General features: G+C 38.3%; 1 protein-coding gene across 7 annotated transcripts in view; it reads left to right on the top strand.

Annotated features, from left to right (window-relative positions):
• The window catches only part of NAA15 (N(alpha)-acetyltransferase 15, NatA auxiliary subunit), a 90,960-nt gene that overhangs the window by 29,544 nt on the left and 40,104 nt on the right, over positions 1-21,312 (top strand). For all 7 annotated transcript variants that reach the window (XR_002521867.2, XM_021938112.2, XM_021938111.2 and 4 more), the window contains 6 exons: positions 5,183-5,267; positions 7,881-7,985; positions 12,662-12,819; positions 14,583-14,717; positions 16,041-16,194; positions 20,729-20,848. Coding sequence is in view for 6 of the 7 variants with exons in the window: in XM_021938112.2 (XP_021793804.2) it covers positions 5,183-5,267; positions 7,881-7,985; positions 12,662-12,819; positions 14,583-14,717; positions 16,041-16,194; positions 20,729-20,848 (757 nt within the window). In the remaining variant the exon portion in view is untranslated. The remainder of the gene's footprint in view (positions 1-5,182; positions 5,268-7,880; positions 7,986-12,661; positions 12,820-14,582; positions 14,718-16,040; positions 16,195-20,728; positions 20,849-21,312) is intronic.

Here is a 21,312-nt window from a genome sequence, read left to right as displayed (position 1 = left end):
CCACCCTGCCTGGCTAATTTTTTTTTTTTTTTTGTATTTTTAGTAGAGATGGGGTTTTGCCAATGTTGGCCAGGCTGGTCTCGAACTCCTGGTCTCAAGTGATCTGCTCGTCTTGGCCTTCTAAAGTGCTAGGATTACAGGCATGAGCCACTGTGCACAGCCTTAATACTGTATTTTCATCTTTATAAATTGTATTTGTTTTTTAAAATATATTTTCCTCTTCATTTGTTTATCCATTGCTTAAATTTTGAGCACATTTATAATAGTTGTTTTAACTTCTTTATCATAATTCCATCACATTTTAATTTCTCCTGATTATGGATCATGTTTTCCTGCTCTTAGCTGTCTAGATATTTTCTATTAGATGTTATACATTATAGGTTTTATATTATTTTACTAAATTTAACTGTCTTTGAAGAGTGGTGTTGGACTTTGTTGTGGTGCACAGTAAAGATGCTTGTCTGTCAACCTGATTTTTTTGAGGGTTTGTTAGGGTGGGTCTGGAGTAATACTCTAGGGCTAGTGTTTGTCTACTCTTAAGGAATGACATTTTTGCAGTATTTGCTGAATTCTACAGCTGTTCGTTGACACTCCATTCTGGCAAGTTGGAACTCTCACTACCTTGTGGGCCATGAGAATTGTTAAACTTAATGAGTCCTGATCATTCTTTGTCTGGCCTTGTTATATTTCACCCTCCATATGCAAAACTTAGTGTACTCAACAGTTTTCAACAACAGACACATGGGGACCTTCTATGGATTTTTGGATCTCTTTCTCAGGGTAGTTCCATCTCTTGCAGAGTACCTCAGCCTCATTGAACATCAGTCTTTGTTTCTTAACTCTGTGGACTCCTGTAGTTTGCTTAGGATCCTTCCTCCTGTGCTGTGATATAGAAAGTGCCTCCAGGTATAAAGTGATGGCATTTCTAGAGCTCATCATGTTTGTTTCCCTTTCTCTTGGTTCACAGTCTTCCGCCACCTGTTAACACCACCTGTTGAACCTGTTATTTCATATATTTTGTCCCGTTTTGTTTATGATGAAAGAACAAGTTGAGCTTCACTTACTTCATCATGCCAAAAGTGAAAGTCACCTAACTACATTTTTATAAATGTAAAATTTCAGAAAGCTGATGGTTTTATGAGCAGTGACACTTAACCCTCTTCTTTATAGGTATATAGTTTTCATAAACAGCAAGAAGTTAATAACATTCCTTTTAATTATGTTAGTCTTTACATCATAGCTTCCTTTAGTGCTTTCTTATTGTAAGAAAAACAAGTTACTTTTAGGCTTTCTCCTAAGTAAATAGGAACACTAAATTTAGCTACTTAGTCTTACTATGTTTCTTTGGCTACATATGGTGAATGACAGCTCTCAAGTAACTGCTTCTGCTTTCTCCTCCTCTTGTCCCTAAAATCACTGTGCCTGCTGAATGCATAGTTGATTGTGGGAGACAAAGAAAAATATTCAACCAGTTAGGAAGCTATTGCTGAGAAACTGGGTCTGATGGGACCTACTAGAGGACAGAAGTATAAAGGAAGGAGAAGTACCAAAGATGATTAGTTTTTTTTTTTTTTTTTTTGCATAATCATCTAGTTGCTTGAGTTGAAGCGGGGGCATCAACTCTATCTTCAGGATGGTGAAGACTTGGTGCAGAATACATTTTGGGCAAGAAAATCAGTTGTATTTGGATATATTAGGTTTCAGATGCAAAACAACAGCATTGGAAGGCTGAGGCAGGAGGATTGCTTGAGCCTGTGATTGACCCACTGCACTCCAGTCTGGGCCAGAGTGAGATCCTGTCTCAAAGCAACAACAAAGTGGAGATGATGGGTATATAGGTGGTTGTAAAACAACTCTAGTTTGCCTTAGTATGAACTTAATTAATTGATTTCTTGATACTAAAATGTAAATTTTTACATTTTTATTTTTCTGTTTCTACACATTTTCTGCCATGATTTTTGCCATCACTTGCATTAATTTCCTTCCCAGATTTTAAATATATTGCCTCAAAAGTTATGAGCAAAATTTTAAAAATTTACGTCAATGTGTTCTGGCACGAATTGTATGTTTTAGATGCACATTTTTTTTCTGTAACAAATACAATGCTTTAAAAATAAATTTTCATGTGAAAGCATATGTTGATGTCTAAAAGTCAACTAGCACTAAAAGATATATGATGAAACAAATAATGTTCTCTCTTTTCTCCCATCCACTTGGTTTCCTACTCCAGAATCAAGCAACTTCAGTTCTTTATTTTGTCTGGTATTTGCCTTCTTGTTGCTTAGTAATACATCACTATTTCTTCTTGATACATAGCTTTTAAATATTTGTTGACCTCTAGTTTTTGAAAATGAGGACTCAGAACTTACTCATTCACACATTTGCCCACTTTCATTTTCCTCGTTCCTCAACATAATTGTATCATGAGTTTTTTTTTTTTTTTCTTTTTTTCTTTTTTTTGTTTTGAGATAGAATCTGGCCCTGTTGCCCAGGCTGGAATGTGGTGGCATGATCTTGGCTCACTGCAACCTCTGCCTCCCAGGTTCCAGTGATTCTCCTGCCTCAGCCTCCTGAGCAGCTGGGATTACAGGCGCCTGCATGCCATCATGCCTGGCTAATTTTTTTTTTTGTGTGTGTGTTTTTAGTAGAGATGGAGTTTCACCACGTTGGCCAGGCTGGTCTTGAACTCTTGACCTTAAGTGATCTGCTCGCCTCGGCCTCCCAAAGTGCTGGGATTACAAGCATGATCTTCTGCGCCCAGCCATATCACAAGTTTTTATAAACTAGTACAGAGTGTTTGCATTTTTATAACTATGCATGTATTGTTCAGTATTGAGCCAAATTTATACTAAATCCAAGTCTTATACAAGCTTTTGTTTTTTGTGGAGTTAATACCTATTATTTAGGCAGTTGCCTGGTTTTCTGTAGACCTGTTGCTCATGTTCTGCAAGTGTGCCTGTATTTCTGTCATGAGCTTATGATTAACATTTTCCATATTAGCAAGCACACTAGTTCAATTTTTGCTCTTGCTGGAAACCTATTCCATAGCAGCTTTTGACTTCCGCTCCAGTCCGGAGTGGCTACTCTCTAGTTCTTTTTTCTGTATTAGATTCCCTATTTAATTACTAAGTCCTATAGTGCTTTTTTTTTTTTTTGAGATATGGTCTCACACTATCATCTAGGCTGGAATGCAATAGCGTGATCTTAGCTCACTTACAACCTCTGCCTCCCGGGTTCAAATGATTCTCCTGCCTCAGCCTCCCGAGTAGCGAGGATTACAGGCGCCCGCCACCATGCCCAGCTAATTTTTGTATTTTTAGTAGAGATGGGGTTTCACCATATTGGCCTGGCTGGTCTCGAACTCCTGACCTCGTGATCTGCCCGCCTCGGCCTCTCAAAGTGCTGGGATTACATATGTGAGCCACCACGCCCGGCCCTCCGTAGTGCCTTTTTAAAAATTTATCTTCTTTTAATGGCTTCTTAAGGAAGAATACGTGGACACAAAAGTTTAGCTTTTTGCAAAGCTTTGAAATGTCATTTTGCTCTTATACAGTCTTGGTATTTTGGTTTGTTTGGGGTTTTTTTTTCTTTTTTTTTTTTTTTTTTGAGACGGAGTCTCACTCTGTTGCCCGGGCTGGAGTGTGGTGGCACGATCTCCGCTCACTGCAACCTCTGCCTCCTGGGTTTAAATGATTTTCCTGCCTCAGTCTCCTGAGTAGCTGGGATTACAGGTAGCGCCACCAGGCCTCGCTAGTTTTTGTATTTTTAGTAGAGACAGGGTTTCACCATGTTGACCAGCCTGGTCTCGAACTCCTGACCTCATATGATCTGCCCCCCTCGGCCTCCCAAAGTGCTGGGATTACAGGTATGAGCCACCATGCCTAGCCTCTTATATAGTCTTCATGTATGGGAGCAAAATGACATTTTGTGAGGTTGGTTCCAGGATCTCCCTTGGGTACCAAAATCCAGGGATGCTCAAGTCCTTGATATACAGTGGCATAGTATTTGCATATAACCTATGCACATCCTCTTGTATACTGTAAATTATCTCTAGGTTATTTATAATACCTAATACAGTGTAAATAGTTGTTATGCTGTATTGCTTAGACATTAATTACAAGAAAAAAGTGTACTTTTGTATAGACGCAGTTTTTTGTTTGTTTGGTTTTTTTTTTTCTGAATACTTTCTATCTGTAGTTAGCAGACTCCACAGATGTAGAACCCATGGATATGGGGACTGACTGTACTTGATTGATGACTTGGCTGGGTATAGAATTATAAGTTGAAACTTAATTTTCACTCTGAATTTTGAAGGCTGTATATTTGTCTTCTAGATTTCAACAGTATTTCATTTTTACTTTGGAATAAGAGTGCACTGCCATTCTGATTATAGATCTTTTTTATGTGACTTGTTTTTTTCCCCTCTCTGGAAGTTTTTAAGGCCCTTTTTTTTTTTTATTTTCAGGCTTTGAGATTTCACTGTGATATGTTACAGTCTGGGTATTTTTTCCATGTATTTTGCATGGACATTTTTGGCCCTTTCAGCTTGAAAGCTTCAGTAAAAAGAAAATATTCTTCAGTAAAAATAAAATGTTCTTTAGAAAACTAGCTGGGCATAGTGGCTCATGCCTATTATTCCAGCCCCTGGGGAGGCCGAGGCAGGAAGATTGCTTGAGTGAGTCCCAAAATCGCTTGAGAATCTTGGAGTTTGAGACCAGCCTAGGCAACATAGTGAGTCCCTGTCTCTACAAAAAATAAAAATATTAGCCAGGTGTGGTGGCGTGTGCCTGTATTCCTAGCTACTTGGAAGGCTGAGATAGAAGTATTCCTTGAGCCCAGGTGGATAAGGCCACTGTGAGCTATGATCACGCCACTGTGCCCTGCCTGGGTGACAGAGTGAGTCTCAGTCTTTTAAAAAAAAAAATTCTATACCATTTATTTTTCTGTTCTCTTTCTGCATTACTCAGTTGTTGGACTTTACTAATCTGTATTCTGTTCGTTTGTCTTTATTTTACTTCCTGTATTTGAACCTTTTGTATTTTTTATTGGCATTTTTCCGGGATTTAGAAGCATATGGAAATAACATTCTGTTTTTTTTAAACAGAGTGGAGAAATTTAGTGTTTAATTTAATGTTGTTTGCATTCCTTGCTAAACTTGAATTTTTTTTGTTTGTTTTGACAGAGGTGTTATGAACACAAACAGTATAGAAATGGATTGAAATTCTGTAAACAAATACTTTCTAATCCCAAATTTGCAGAGCATGGAGGTAAGTGCAAGTAGATAAAGCTTTACTACATACCTGTCTGGCTTCTCTTAGTGGATTGTATTCTTCCCAGCTGCCTTAACTGTTTTCCAGAGAGAACAGACCCTCTCATCTTTGACTTCTGTGAGAAGGTGAAATTTAATACTGAATTTTGAATTTAATATCAAGAAAATGATAACACATTTTACTTGAGTTCTGATTTATTCTTAGTTTGAATATTAGCTCTGTAGGAAAAGAGAAATAACTTAATAGGATAGAATGCCAAAATTTACTTTAGAACTTTGGTTGAGCTGGATAAATTTTATGCTTTATAATAAGCTTATTCAGAAAGTGACCATTTGGTCCTTTGCTCATGAACTATCATATTTTTAATTTATGTTTTTCAGTTTTTCAAGACCTAGTTATGTTTAAGACATGATTTGTATATTGTAATGTTCTGAAAGTGTATAGGCTTTTGCTTGTGTGAAGGTAGATTGTTGGATGGTGAGATATTTGTAGAGCAAGGGGAGAGTGTGTGGCTAAACTTGAGAGGAGGCAAAGGAAAAATAAGTTTTCGCAGGTCTCATTTGTACAGTTAAGAAACATGGCTTTTCAGTAACTATTGATAATATACTCTTAGTATTGAAGATGAGGAGAGTAATAATTCTCCATTAGATTCCTTGCTTTTTTTTTGGCCTGTGTTTATAATAATTCTCACTTTCTTTCACTGCATTTCACTTTATACTTTCTTTTACTGTAATTGTTTGGAGACGGAAAACAATGGAGATAAAAGTATCTAAATTTATCTCTCCGCTGGGTGCTGTGGCTCCCTCCTATGGTCCCAACACTTTGGGAGACTGAGGCAAGAGGATTGCTTGAGTCCAGAAATTCAAGATCAGCCTGGGCAACATAGTGGGACCCTGTCTTTATTATGACAAAACATATATTTAAAAAAACACAAATAAATAGAAATAAATTTCTCTCTCTCTTTTTCCATATTAAAAATTATTTATTTTTGCTGACCAGCTGAGCATCACGTTGTTTGATATCATTTCTAAAGTAGGCATACTGATAATGTGTCAATATAGAAAAGTATCAGATTTCATTATTTCTGAAGTGCAGTTTTCCCTACATTATTTCACTGTTTTTTTCTTCTTCTTCTTTTTTTTTTTTGAGATGGAGTTTCATTCTGCTGTCCGGGCTGGAGGGCAGTGGTGCAATCTCAGCTCACTGCAACCTCCACCTCCTGGGTTCAAGCAATTCCCCTACCTCAGCCTCTCAAGTCGCTGGGATTATAGGCGTGTGCCACCATGCCGGGCTGATTTTTGTATTTTTAGTAGAGATGAGATCTCACCATGTTGGCCAGGCTGGTCTCAAACTCCTGACCTTAGGTGATCCACCCACCTTGGCCTCCCAAAGTGCTGGAATTACAATGAGCCACTGCGCCCAGCCTGTTTTTCCGTTTCTGAAATGTGATTCTCCAACTCCCTACCCTGCCACTGTAACATATCTGAAATCAGGTTGCATATAAATTGTCATAATTTCATTGAAAGTTTTGTTGTTTGTTTTTGAGACGGAATCTCACTCTGTTGCCCAGGCTGGAGTGCAGTGGCGCAATTTTGGCTCACTGCAACCTCTGCCTCCTGGGTTCAAGCAATTATTGTGCCTCAGCCTCCCAACTAGCCGGGATAACAGGTGCCTGCCACCACACTTGGCTAATTTTTGTATTTTTAGTAGAGGTGGGGTTTCACCATGTTGGCCAGGCTGGTCTGGAACGCCTGACCTCAAGTGATCTGCCCACCTTGGCCTCCCAAAGTCTTGAGATTACAGGTGTGAGGCACTACGCCTGGCCGAAAGTATTTTTAAACAGTACATATTGATTCTTCCTCAGGATTATATCTTTAATCCTTATCCTTTATACCTAATGAATTTCTCTCTAAAGTCTAAATTTTAGTCAAAGTTAAGCAAATCAATCAAATAAATTAAAAAGTTAGGCAAATAATATTTTCACTCGCTTTAGGCTTCATAGGATACATATAGAATTAGAATTTATTTTTCCTCTTTTCTGAAAACTTAATATTTCTTTTAACTCTTTTAATCTTTTGGTTGCTAATGACAGATTTCTGACATCTTTTTCTTGTATATTTAATAGTAATCTCAATCATTTTAAAATAAATTTTAGGAAAATAAAAAATGTAGGAAATTTATGTGTATTTTTTTAATCACTGAAGAATGAATTTAACCGGTATATAACCTAGGTTCACAGAAATAAAGTATGTTTTCAAGATAAAGTTTTTATATTTTAATGAAGTGGATATATAAGGTTATCCCATGGAATTCCCCTGAAGAATGAATTACTAGATTATCTTTCTAGTCAAATAGCATGTATTTTGTATCTTTTATCTAAAAAAAAAAAGGAGAGTCTCTTTCCGATTAGAGTTTGGAAATCGGTGTTTACTTGGATTGCCAATTTTTAAAAATGTTTTAAATCTGCAAGAAAGTGGAAAGTATCTTAGTAATCTTGAAATTTTTAGTTCTTAAGGCAATGTAGCATTTGTTTTTGAGATTATGTTTTGTTGTTATTTTAATATTTAATTTTTTTTAATGTTCCTTTTCTTTTTTGTTTTTAAAAAATAGAAACCCTGGCTATGAAAGGATTAACATTGAACTGTTTGGGGAAAAAGGAAGAAGCTTATGAATTGGTTCGTAGAGGTTTGAGAAATGACTTGAAGAGTCATGTGTGTATCCTTTTTGAGATATATTTAAGGTTTGAGTGGGGTGTTTTGAGCTAAGGCAGCAATTTGAGAGTCAAAGTTTTAGATCTCTCTTATTGTGCAATTACAGAAGAAATTATTCTTTTTTAAATAGGGTAACAGCAAGCAACTGCCTTCATTCAGGGAACATTTTTATATACCTAACCATGTTTTAACATTCTGTTTTCTCACAGATAAATGGGACTTGCCTTAAAAATATCTATGAAAGCTTTTCTCACTCTTAAAAAGGGGGCATTGCTAAGGTCTGAATATTTGTGTGGCACTCCCCTACCCCATTTGTTGAAAGCTCATCACCAATGTGATAGTGGTAAGTGGTGGGTCTCAAAAGGAAAAAGGATATAAAATAAGGAATATTAGAGTGGCATTATAATACCCTGGTTTAGAGCACAAGCTTTTGGAGTATAGGCTTAGAATGTGCCTCACTTAGGTTCAGAACCCATTTCAGCTTCTTTCTGTGTGATCTTAGGGCTCAGTTTCTTCATGTGTAAAATGGGGTAATCATATTTACCTCACTGTGTTGGTTTAAAGATTTAATGATGAGATATATAACATAGCCACTGATAATGCTAAGTACCATATTGGATAAATATTTTATTAACGGAGAGTAAGAGCAAATAGAAATATCTGAAGGAGGATAGAGAAAATATTGTGGGTTGCTATTTTTAAGATAGACTTTAGCAAATATTTCTGTACCTATTTTGTGGGCTGACACAATTTTAAGTGCTGAAATATTTAGCAGTTTTTCAGATGTTTACCAGGCCCTTGGCTTGGTACAGACAAAGAAAAGATTTGCTCTCAAAGAACTTATAGTCTGGTGAAGGAAGATACTGATGAGAAACATTTACAGAACATTTGGGAGTATTACATAAAATGTTGTGGTTTATTCAAATAGTTGTCATTAATCCAGTAAAGTGGAAGTATGTGAATTGAGAGTGACTAGAGGACTAGAAAGATAAGTAAAGGCTTAACTGTTAAGACTGTCGTAGATAGATGTCTTTTCATAATTTTTAATGATTGTGTAGTGTTCTGCCAATGTCTTTATTATGATTTATTTGAGTTCCTCTTGATGGACATAATTTTCTTGAAATTTTTGGCGGTATTAAACTCCGTGGGGATAGGATTTTTAGGAGGTGAAGATGAGAGTCAAGTTATGTGGCTGTTGTAATATTTAAGAGAAGTAAAGTCCTGAAATACAGGGTATTAGTGATAGAAATGGGAGGGAGTGGAAAGATAGGTAATGGGAGCTAGATTTTAATGGGTAGTGTTTCCTAGTTTATAAAACCATGATCCAAACAGCCAGGAGGATTTGATCCAGTTATACTTTGTGTGGGGAAAAGGAAGAGAGATCAGCCTGTTACTGTGTCTATATAGAAAGAAGTAGACATAAGAGACTCCATTTTGTTCTGTATTTGAGATGCTGTTAATCTGTGACCCTACCCCCAACCTTGTCCTTGCAAGAGACATGTGTTGCGGTGACTCAAGGTTTAATGGATTTTGGGCTGTGCAGGATGTGTCTTTGTTAAACAAATGCCTGAAGGTAGCTTGCTGGTTAAAAGTTACCACCATTCTCTTAATCTCAACTACCCAGAGACACGTACACGGCCAAAGGTCGCAGGGACCTCTGCCTAGGAAAGCTAGGTATTGTCCAAGGTTTATCCCCATGTGATAGGATGAAACAATGTTGCTAAAAGGTTTATCTCAAGGCACAGGATTTTCCTTTGAATTTATTCATATCACAGAGGTTTTTGTTCTTATGTCTTACTGCTAATTTCCTCCCTAAAAATGATCCTATTGTCCTGCCACTCCCCTGTCTTTAAGATGGTAAAGATAATTATCAATAAATACTAAGGGAACTCAGAAGCCGGTGCCGGCGTGGGTCCTCTGTAAGCTGAGCGCCGGTCCCCTGGGCCCCCGCTTTTCTTTCTCTATACTTTGTCTCTGTGTCTTATTTCTTTTCTCAAGTCTCTCGTTCCACCTAACGAGAAACACCCACAGGTGTGGAGGGGCAGGCCACCCCTTCACTTTGTCATTTATATTGCGGAAACCAAGATTATTTTTCAAATAAAATTTGTAATATTTTGACTTGCTTTAAAAACGTGTAATATTAAATATGTGTTTTTCATTCATGCCTGCCACCCTAAACATTCTGGGATTTTTTTTGTTTGTTTGTCTTTTTTTTTTTTTTTTTTTGTTTTCAGATGGAGTTTTGATCTCGTCTTCCAGGCTGGAGTGCAATGGCACGATCTCAGCTCACTGCAACCTCCGCATCCCAGGTTCAAGTGATTCTCCTGCTTCAGCCTCCCAAGTAGCTGGGATTACAGGTGCACACCACCAAGCTGGCTAATTTTTGTATTTTTTAAGTAGAGACAGGGTGTCATCATATTGGCCAGGCTGGTGTCTTAAAGTCCTGACCTCAAGCCACCCACCCATCTTGGCCTTCCAAAGTGCTGGGATTACAGGTATGAGCCACCATGCCTGGCCAACATTCTGTATTTTATTGACTCTGTTGAGGACCTCTGGCCTAAAAGTTGTTAGATTGAAGGTTGTTGTTTGTTTGTTTGTTTTTGAGACGGAGTTTCACTCTGTCACCCAGTCTGAAGTACAGTGGTGTGATCTCAGCTCACTGCAACCTCCACCTCCCGGGTTCAGGTAATACTCCTGCCTCAGCCTCCCGAGTAGCTGGGAATACAGGTGCATGTGACCATGCCTGGGTGTTTTTTGTATTTTTAGTATAGACGAGATTTTGCAGTGTTGACCAGGCTGGTCTTGAACTTGTGACTTGAAGTGATCCGCCTACCACTGCCTCCCAAAGTGCTTGGATTACAGATGTGAGCCACCGCACCTGGCCAGATTGAAGTTTGAGCTTGATCTCAGAAAGAAACATTATAAATTTCTGGAAAGAAAAGACTTCCTTTTTTCTTTTGAGTGTGTTTTAGAAAGATTATTTTGGGCCAGCCACAGTGACTCATGCCCGTAATCTCAGCACTTTGGGAGGCTGAGGCAAGGGGATCAGTTGAGGGTAGGAGTTCAAGACTAGCCTGGGCATCATAGTGAGACCTCGTCTCTATAGAAAATAAAAAATTAACTGCATATGGTGGTGGCATGTGCCTGTGGTCCTAGCTGCTCTGGAGGCTGGGGTAGAAGGATTGTTTGAGCCCAGGAGTTTGAGGCTACAGTGAGCTATGAGCATGCCTCTGCACTCCAGCCTAGGTGATAGAGCAAGACCCTGTCTCTTTTAAAAAACATAATAATTGGGAGACCGGTGGATCACGAGATCAGGAGATTGAGACCATCTGGCCAACATGGTGAAACCCTGTCTCTACTAAAAATACAAAAATTAGCTGGGCGTGGTGGTACATGCTTGTAATCCCAGCTACTTGGGAGGCTGAGGCAGGAGAATTGCTTGAACCCGGGAGACAGAGGTTGCAGTGAGCTGAGATCATGCCACTGCACTCCAGCCTGATGACAGAGCGAGACTCTATCTCAAAAACAAACAAAAAACAACAAAAAAACTCACAACAAAACCCGGTTACTTTGGTAGGAGAATAAAAGAAGAGAGACTGAAGATAGGTGGATTGGGTAGCTGGTACAGTAATCAAGACCTAAAGTGAAAAAGGGCTGTATTTGGGAAGTGGAATACTTTTCCTTCATTATAACAGTTTTTACAGCCTATTTTAATTTTGCTTATTTATCTGTCCTTTACTAGACTTTAAGATCTTTGAATATAGGAGGCTGTTTTGATGACCTACATCTTAGTTGTTAAGAAGTTTTAGACTGGGTGCGGGGGCTCATGCCTGTAATCCCAGCACTTTGGGAGGCCAAGGCAGGTATTGCTTGAGCTCAGGAGTTTGAGACCATCTTCGGCAACATGGCGAGGTCCCATCTCTACCAAAAATACAAAAAATATCTGGCATGCTGGTGTGCGCCTATAGTCGCAGCTACTCAGGAGGCTGAGGTGGGAGGATCACTTGAGCGCAGGGAGTGGAGGTTGCAGTGAGCAAAGACCACACCACTACACTCCAGACTGGGTGACAAAGCAAGACCTGTCTCAAAAAAAGGAAAAGAAGTTTTAATAATTATGGTTAAATGAACGAATGTTTTTATTTTGTATGTGGCTGAGTTTTAGAAACTTTGTATTACACTAAGGGTTGTCCTAAGGATCTTTTGGTTCAAGAAAATAAAATCTTCATGACTTTACATAATTATATTCCATGAAGACCCATTCCTTCTTTTTCCTTTTACTATTAATAATATAGTAACTGCTTACATATATATATTGACTTTGTGCCAGCCAGTGAGCAGTTTATATATGTTATCCCATTTAGTTGTCAGTAGTATGATTTGCTGCATAGACTATTTCTGTTTACATTTTAGTAATGAGGAAACTTAATGAGACTGATTTGTCCAAGGTTACAGAGCTGATAAGGCAGGCTAGACCTAATTTTCTCTGGCTCCAAAAGCTGTGCTCTTTTCCACTGTATTAAACTGCTTTATATCTTTGAAATCAATCTCCCTTTCTCCCTCCCCCTCCCTCTTTTTAAGCTTGTAATTTTATAAATGGCTGTAGTTCTCCAAGTTTCTTGGGAAGTCATTTGGAATAGTAATTTTTGACTTGTAGGTTGTATCCTTAACTAAATTCTTTAGGTTGGCACGTTTATGGCCTTCTTCAGAGGTCAGACAAGAAGTATGATGAAGCCATTAAGTGTTACAGAAATGCACTAAAATGGGATAAAGACAATCTTCAAATCTTAAGGGACCTTTCCTTACTACAGATTCAGATGCGAGATCTTGAGGGTTATAGGGTAAGTAAAATGGACTTTTTAAAAAAAATTCTAAGGGGAAAATATGTACAACTTTGAGTACTTTCTGATACAGAAATTTTTTGTTTCATTTTAAAGATAATTTAATTGAACTTTTTTCCCTCCTACCGTAGTGGTTGTGTTTATGATTGGAATAATCAGATCTTTAAAAATAAATTATTTTATGGTGAGGCAGATTTTGCCTACTGTGTAGGATTGACTTAATTTGATACAAATTAACATCAGGCTGGGCGCGGTGGCTCACGCCTGTAATCCCAGCACTTTGGGAGGCCGAGGCGAGTGAATCACGAGGTTGGGAGATGGAGACCATCCTGGCTAACACGGTGAAACCCTGTCTCTACTAAAAATACAAAAAATTAGCCGGGTGTGGTGGCGGTCACCTGTAGTCCCAGCTACTCGGAAGGCTGAGGCAGGAGGATGGCATGGACCTAGGAGGCAGAGGTTGCAGTGAGCCGAGATCGTGCCACTGCACTCCAGCCTGGGTAACAGAGCGAAACTCTTGTCCAAAAAAAAAAAAAAAAAAAATTAACATCAGTACTCCTCAAATAAACAATGCTTTTGTCTGGTATTGACGTGTAACTCTTTAATATTTACTTGGCCCTCAATTTTTTTGTTTTGTTTTGAGACATTAGAGTCTTACTCTGTTGCCCAGGCTGGAGTGCACGATCTGTGCTCACTGCAGCTTCCACCTCCTGGGTTCAAGCGGTTCTCATGCCTCAGCTTCCTGAGTAGCTGAGACTACAGCCATGTGCCACCATGCCCAGCTCATTTTTTATATTCTAGTAGAGATGAGGTTTCACCATGTTGTTCAGGCTGGTCTCGAACTCCTGAGTGCAGGCAGTCCGCCCTGCCTCAGTCTCCCAAAGTGCTAGGATTACGGGCATGAGCCACCACACCTGGCAAAAGCAAATGTTTTGTTTCTTCTTTCTACCTGCTCTGAGTCTAATATATTTTTGTAGCTTCAGTTTTAACCCTTAAATTAGTGTTAGATCTATTTAGTTCCTCTTTCTTATTCTTTCCTTTTTATATGATAGTACCTGCTGAATTTTTCTCCAAATATATCTTAACTCTGTAGTTGGACACTTAATTTTTAAAAAAATTTTTGAATATTTTTCCTTTGTGCTGTTCTTTCCATCCTGTCTCTTTTCTTGGAGTAAGCAGATCAAGAAATAAGAAGGATCTTAAGTTTGGTCTTAAGTTTTAAAAACTTAAATCTGGTCTTAAGTTTAAAAAATGTCTAAGATTAGCTTGGAGGCTTCATTATGTTCTTAACAAATATTTCTTTGCCTCCATAAAGCTACACAATATGGATGTTTGAAGTATTTTCTATTATTGTTCCCATCATTGTGTTGTAAAATGCTTAGGGTTGTGGGATAAATTAATATGATCTTTTTCTTTTTCTTTTGAGACGGAGTCTCACTCTGTCGCCAGGCTGGAGTGCAGTGGCGCATCTTGGCTCACTGCAGCCTCTGCCTCCCGGGTTCAAGTGATTCTCCTGCTTCAGCCTCCCGAGTAGCTGGGACCACAGGCGTGCGCCACTATGCCCAGCTAATCTTTGTGTTTTTGATAGAGACGGGGTTTCACCATGTTGGCCAGGACGGTCTTGATCTCTTGACCTCATGATCCGCCCTCCTTAGCCTCCCAAAGTGCTGGGATTACAGGCGTGAGCCACTGCGCCTGGCCTAATATTAAAGGAGCACTTGCTGTTACTGAAAACCTAAGAAAAAGTGTTTATTATTTTCCAGGAAACGAGATACCAATTACTTCAGCTTCGACCTGCACAGAGAGCATCATGGATTGGTTATGCTATTGCTTACCATTTATTAGAAGATTATGAAATGGCAGCAAAGATTTTAGAAGAATTTAGGAAAACACAACAGGTAATAATAACTAGAAGCCATTTTACTAAGTCTGATTCTAAGTATAACTGAAAAAAAAAAAGGGCATTGTCTGGCTTACTTTTAATTTTGAAATAGTTTCAAACTTAAAGAAAAGTTGCAAGAATAGCACGAAGAACTCTACATAGGGGTTCATTCATACTAAACTAATTGTTAATATTTGGTGCATTTACTTTAAAAATCTGTGTATCTATTTATCTATTTTAATTCTCTTCCTTAAACGTTAGAGAGTAATTGAAGACATCATGCTCCTTTACCCCTAAATGCTTTAGTGTGTATTTTCTAAAAATAACTGTATGGTTGTCAGTTCTCTAGATAGTATTATATGGATAGATTATAAAAATTAGGAAATTTAACATTGATAGACTGTTATCCCCAGCCCATATTCAAAATTTACTAATTGTCCTAGTTATAGCCTTTCTAGCAATTTAATTTCATTGCAGGATCCAATTAAGAATCATACCTTACATTTAGTTATCATTTCTCTTTAGCCTCTTTTAATCTGAAACAGTTTTGAAAACTTCCTTTGTGTATTATGACATAGACATTTCTGAAGAAGGCTGTGCTTTTGTAGGATGTCCCTCAGTTTGGATTTTTCTGATGGTTCCTCATTGTTAGATAGAGTCTTGTAATTTTGGCAGGAAACCACATAAATGATGTTGGGTCCTTCTCAGTTCGTTACATCAAGAGGCACATGCCATCAGTTTGTTCCATTTGATTACATGGTGAAAGTTGTATTTGCAACTGTAAACTTATTTTTCTCTCTTTGTGTTTAATATGCAATTTGAGACTGAAGAGTCTGTTGCTCATCAAACTTTTGCCCTCTAGTTTTAGCATTCATTGATTATGATTCTTGTGTGAATCAACTATTACTATGATAGTTGCAAATGGTGATTCTCTTAACTCTTGTCATTCCTTGTAGGTTTATTATTTGGTATTCTACTGCTGAGTCTTGTGTGAATCAACTATTACTATGATAGTTGCAAATGGTGATTCTCTTAACTCTTGTCATTCCTTGTAGGTTTATTATTTGGTATTCTACTGCTGAGTAAGAGCTTTCCCTTCTTCCCCATGTTTATTGTATGTAAGGACTTGTGGATTATTATTTTCTTCAACCTGTTATATCCTAATGTTGTCATTATTTACTTAGTTGCTCCATAGACAGATACTTAAGAATATTTTTGAAATTAGTTTTTTCAACCAGATGTTATCTTTTGACTTCTTACATGTTTTTGAGTATTGTGAACAATTTTCTGATGTGAAAATAAAATTCTTACTGTCAGTATTCCTTATATCCATATGCAGACATCCCCTGATAAGGTGGATTATGAATATAGTGAATTACTCTTATATCAGAATCAAGTTCTTCGGGAAGCAGGTCTCTATAGAGAAGCTTTGGAACATCTTTGTACCTATGAAAAGCAGATTTGTGATAAACTTGCTGTAGAAGAAACCAAAGGTATTTTTAAAACAATGTCATTAATTCTAATATTGAAATACAGAGAGCAAGGCTGAAAAATCTAGTTGCTGCTGACAATTTCATATAATTTAGCTTTTTGATGATAGAAAATCTATTTCTTACTCATATACTTTGAATAATTTGTAATGTGGGAAAATGTACATTTAAACAATATTGTAGATAGAGGAGAAAGTTGATTGTGAACAATAAAAAGTAGTTGAATGAAATGACTGATAACATTCTTTAAAATATCTTTATATGAAAAATATTATGGAATTTAATCAAAACATAAGAGACAATTAGTTTTATAAGACAGAGGATTACATTTCTTAGAAATAGTTTATTAATTACAGTGTATGTAGTGTGTGCCAGATGTATTGCTAATAATATATATTGATGAATCAGTCTTTACTAAAATACATGTAGGATATTTCTGAGAGTCTTTATGGTTAATCTGAATGTCTTTGATGACATAAAAAGAATATGAATTCTGGAAGAAAGGGAGAGCAGAGATTTGGGTTCATAATGTGTAGACTGTGATAGAAGGGTTAGATTCCACTCAGCAGAGGGCTGAGAAAAACGAGTCTTAACAGTTTTAGAAGTTGAGGGTGTGATTATAGAAAATGAAAGAAGAATAACAAGTAATGAAAGGACAAGTGAGTTTTTTAAAAAATTACCTTCTGAAATGCTGCTTTGTCCTTGCTAGTCTAGGGAACTGAAGTTTGCTGGTTTCAAATTCCCTTGGTTCACCTTGAGGTTGAACACTGGAAAAGTTTAGTATACATCCATGTGCATAATAGGTATAGCCATTGTTTGCCAGATGAACTTTCATCAGAGGATATTGCTACTGAGAAGAACAACTGGAAGTCTAAGGCTTCTGTAGGGAGCTCTCTTGTGAACTGCAGATCCAAGACAAACTTCTTTCATTTGAAGTAGTCATACTTTAGTAGTCTGTTAATCATAAAGGAGGGAAATTTCTGACTTACTGGAAAGATTACGAGTCTGGAAAAAACTTGCCTCATTGGCCACTAAGTAGCTCTGTGACCAGGGTCAAGGCTTGGGCCTCAAGTTTCTTTATGGAAATAAATGACAGATTGTTTCATTTGATCCCTTTGATAACTGTATTAATGAGGAAGAATGGCAGATAGATCAAATTAGATAAAGGACTCACAACTGACCAGTGGATTTTTAGCAATTTAGAAGGCATTGGTGACCTTAACAAAAGCACTTTCTGAGCCTCTAGAAGAAGGATGGTAAAAGCCCAAACATGAAGTCTATTTAAAAGAGATTGAGAGTAGAGGAACTGAAGATAGGAAGCATACATGACTCAGTTGAGGAGTTTTGCTGTAAAGGAAACAAATGGGGGTGCTGGTAGATGAAATGGGATGCAGGCTCAAAAGAAGTTTTTTTTTTGTTTGTTTTTGTTTTTTTCATAGTGTGTATTTGTGCTGACTGGGGAGTGATCCAATAGAGATAGAATATTTGATACAGTAGAGAGGATGTCATGTGGTAGATTGATGTCATGTGAAGGATTAATCTTAGGTAAGAACATGAATAGTTCATCCACATCAACAAGTGGTGGTGGAGTATAAGTGGCAGGCAAGTAAATGTGTAGATGTAATGGGTATTTTGGAGTTCCTTCTAATTGCTTCCATTTTCTACATGACATGAGATATGAGGCTATCAGCTCATTCCACAAAATATGTATTGAATACCTACTTTGAGTTAGGTAATGGGACAGGGTATATAAAGAGAATAGAAGGGAAGTGAGGGTAGAATCAATCTTTGGAAATTCTAGCGATCTTTAGAAATTCAAGGCAGTGTTGTTGGTAGGGATAGTTGGGGAGAAGATAAGATGGTCAGGATCACTCAGGAACTTCTTAGAGTGGATGAATGGGCACAGTTAGGCAAAAAAAAAAAATTTGTTTTTTTTTGAGACGGAGTTTCACTCTTGTTTCCCAGGCTGGAGTGCAATGGCACGATCTCGACTCACCGCAACCTCCGCCTCCCGGGTTCAAGTGATTCTCATGCCTCAGCTCCTGAGTCGCTGGGATTATAGGCATGTGTCCCCATGTCTGGCTAATTTTGTATTTTCAGTAGAGATGGGGTTTCTCCATATTGGTCAGGCTGGTCTTGAACTTCCAGCCTCAGATGATCTGCCCACCTCAGCCTCCCAAAGTGCTGGGATTACAGGTGTGAGCCACCGTGCCCAGCCAAGGCAAAATTTTTTATTGTTTATTCTTATACCACCAGTTCCTCCTGCTCAGAAAAGGTAGAAGACAGAGGGAAGGAAAAGAGGATGGGTATAGTGTAGAGGGGAGTAAAGGTGCAGATTATTTTTATTTTTTATTTTAGAGGTGAGGTCTTGCTGTGTTGCCCAGGCTGGACTTGAACAAGGCTCGAATGATCCTCCCCTCAAACCCCATCCCCAGCCTCCTACTGCAGGTGTAAGCCATCATACTCAGCTGCAGGTTATTTTTAGTGTTTTTGATGAAGTTGACTTTTGGTTAGTATAGTTGCAGGCTTTGTTAACCTCGGCAATGTTGACATTTTGGGCCTGAGTTGTTGAGGGTGAAGATCTCTTCTGTGCATTGTAGGATGTTTAGTAGCGCTCCTAGCTTATACCCGTTAGATGCCAGTAGTACTCAACACCCTTACTAAGACAAACAGAATGTCTTCAGACATTGCTAAATGTTGGTAAAACTGCCCCTGGTTGAGAACCACTGGTACAGATACTAAGCATATGGGCTTGTAAGGCATGGTGGCTCATGTCTGTAATCCCAGCACTTTTGGAGACTGAGACCAGAGGATCACATGAGCCCAGGAGTTCGAGACCAGCCTGGGCAACATAAGGAAGCCTCATCTCTACAAAAAATAAAAATAAAAAATTAGCTGGATGTGTTGGCATACATCTGTAGTCCCAGCTATTCAGGAGGCTGCAGTAGGTGGAAGGATTGCTTATGCCCAAGTGGTTGAGGCTGCAGTGAGCCAGGGTTGCACCACTGCACTCCAGTCTGGGTGACAGAATGAGATCCTGTCTTCAAAAAGAAAGAATGAATGTATATCTGCTCTTTCAGATAAATTGCTTGGATTCAAATCCTAACTCTCTCACTATCTGCAAGACTCTTAGGAAGTTTACTTAAGTCCTCTAAGTTTTAAAGTGATGAAAGTAATAGTAGTCTATCTCATAGAGTTCTGAAGATTGAATTAGTTAATGCATGTGAAATGTTTAAAAGTCACTGGTGGCCAGGCATGGTGACTCACAACTATAATCCCAGCACTTTGGGAGGCCAAGGTGGGTGGATCACTTGAGTCTAGGAGCTCAAGACCAGCCTGGACAACATGGCGAAAAACCATCTCTAAAAAACATACAAAAATTAGCCAGGCATGGTGGCACATTCCTGTAGTTCCAGCTACTAGGGAGGCTGAGGTGGTAGGATCGCTTTAGGAGGCCAAGGCTGCAGTGAGCCATGATCGATCGCACCACTGCACTCCAGCTAGGGTGACAGAGCGAGATGGTGTCACAAAGAAAAAAAAGTCATGGGCACATGGTAAGTACTCAATAAGTGTTCATTTTTATTATCAAATGAGAGCGAAAGATGCAACAGAGAGTGAAGGATGCAAGGGTGAAATAGTGGCTTAAAAATAATACCTTGGATGAAGGGAAGCACATTAAGGATAGAGAAAAGGAATCCTGAATATTTGAAGCTTATATGGCTTTGGAGCTCATATATAATAGTGAAACCACTGTCTCTGTTCATCTGGTTTGTTTCCTTCCATGAGAATGTGTGGAGCAAGTAAACAGTTGGGATGATCTGGGCTTTAAAATTAGTAAACAAAAGAGCCTAGGTTTTAAGATTGATTTTTGATAATTGGGGCTGCTAATATCATTCAGGGATGTGATGGGTCATGCAGCCCAGGGAAGGCAAACAGTGAGTTGGCAAGTTGCTGTTAGGCTGATAGTTTTTTCTCTGAAGTTGAATAGTAGGATTAGTGAGACAAAAAGAAAGAAAAGCAATTAAGCTTAAAATAGGGTGCTTATTTGCTTCTTGGAAGACATTAAAAGGGAAAGTTTAGGTGGTTTTGAATGTGACCAGATTAAGGACTGCTACGGCAAAATTGTTTTGTAGCTGATTAAGGGATCATAAGGTTAGGATATTGGATTGAGTCATTAATTTGGATGCTGAAGTTGTTCCATATGGTATCAGGAATGATTGAGCAGTAGAAGATGGCTTGGTGACAGTGTGTTCAGTGAATGTGAGAAACTGGCCTGGCGTTGGACAGATTTTCTGAATAAATTGAGGATGTGAAGAGGATGGCATTTCTAAATAATGTGAACTTCAGAAAAGGAAGGAGACGATAAAATAACTTGGTAAATGATCTTAAGGGAACTGGGAACTCAGGAGGATACCAGGTCCATCTACTTAGCAGCATTGATTTGTAATAAGATTTTAAGAGAACATTTGAGGAAAAGTTAAAATTCTAATTAGAAGGTTTTCTCAGATATTTAATTTTTTTTTCTATTTTTAATCAGGGGAACTTCTGTTGCAACTATGTCGTTTGGAAGATGCTGCAGATGTTTACAGAGGATTGCAAGAGAGAAATCCTGAAAACTGGGCCTATTACAAAGGCTTAGAAAAAGCACTTAAGCCAGGTAGTATTGTTTAAAACTTACAAAGTTTTATTGTTTCTTTTGTTAATATATATTTTATTTACTCATTGAAAAGTACAACTAGAATAATAGTGGTTAAGAATTGATTCAAAATCTGAATACAGGCCAGGTGCAGTGGCTCCTGCCTGTAATCCCAGCACTTTGGGAGGCCGAGGTGGATGGATTGCCTGAGCTCAGGAGTTCGAGACCAGCCTGGACAACATGGTGAAACCCCGTCTCTACTAAAATACAAAAAATTAGCCTGGCGTGGTGACATGTGCCTGTAGTCTCAGCTACTTGGGAGGCTGAGGCACGAGAACTGCTTGAACCCAGGAGGCGGAGGTTGCAGTGAGCCAACATAGTGCCACTGCATTCCAGCCTGGGCAACAGAGCGAGACTGTGTCTCAAAAAAAAAAAAAAAAAAGTCTGAATACAAAAGTACACTTGCAAACTTCTATTTAATATGA

The sequence above is a fragment of the Papio anubis genome, chromosome 3, assembly GCF_008728515.1.
Source record: "Papio anubis isolate 15944 chromosome 3, Panubis1.0, whole genome shotgun sequence".
NCBI classification, from domain to species: domain Eukaryota; kingdom Metazoa; phylum Chordata; class Mammalia; order Primates; family Cercopithecidae; genus Papio; species Papio anubis.
This window is presented reverse-complemented; position numbering and strand designations above follow the sequence as displayed.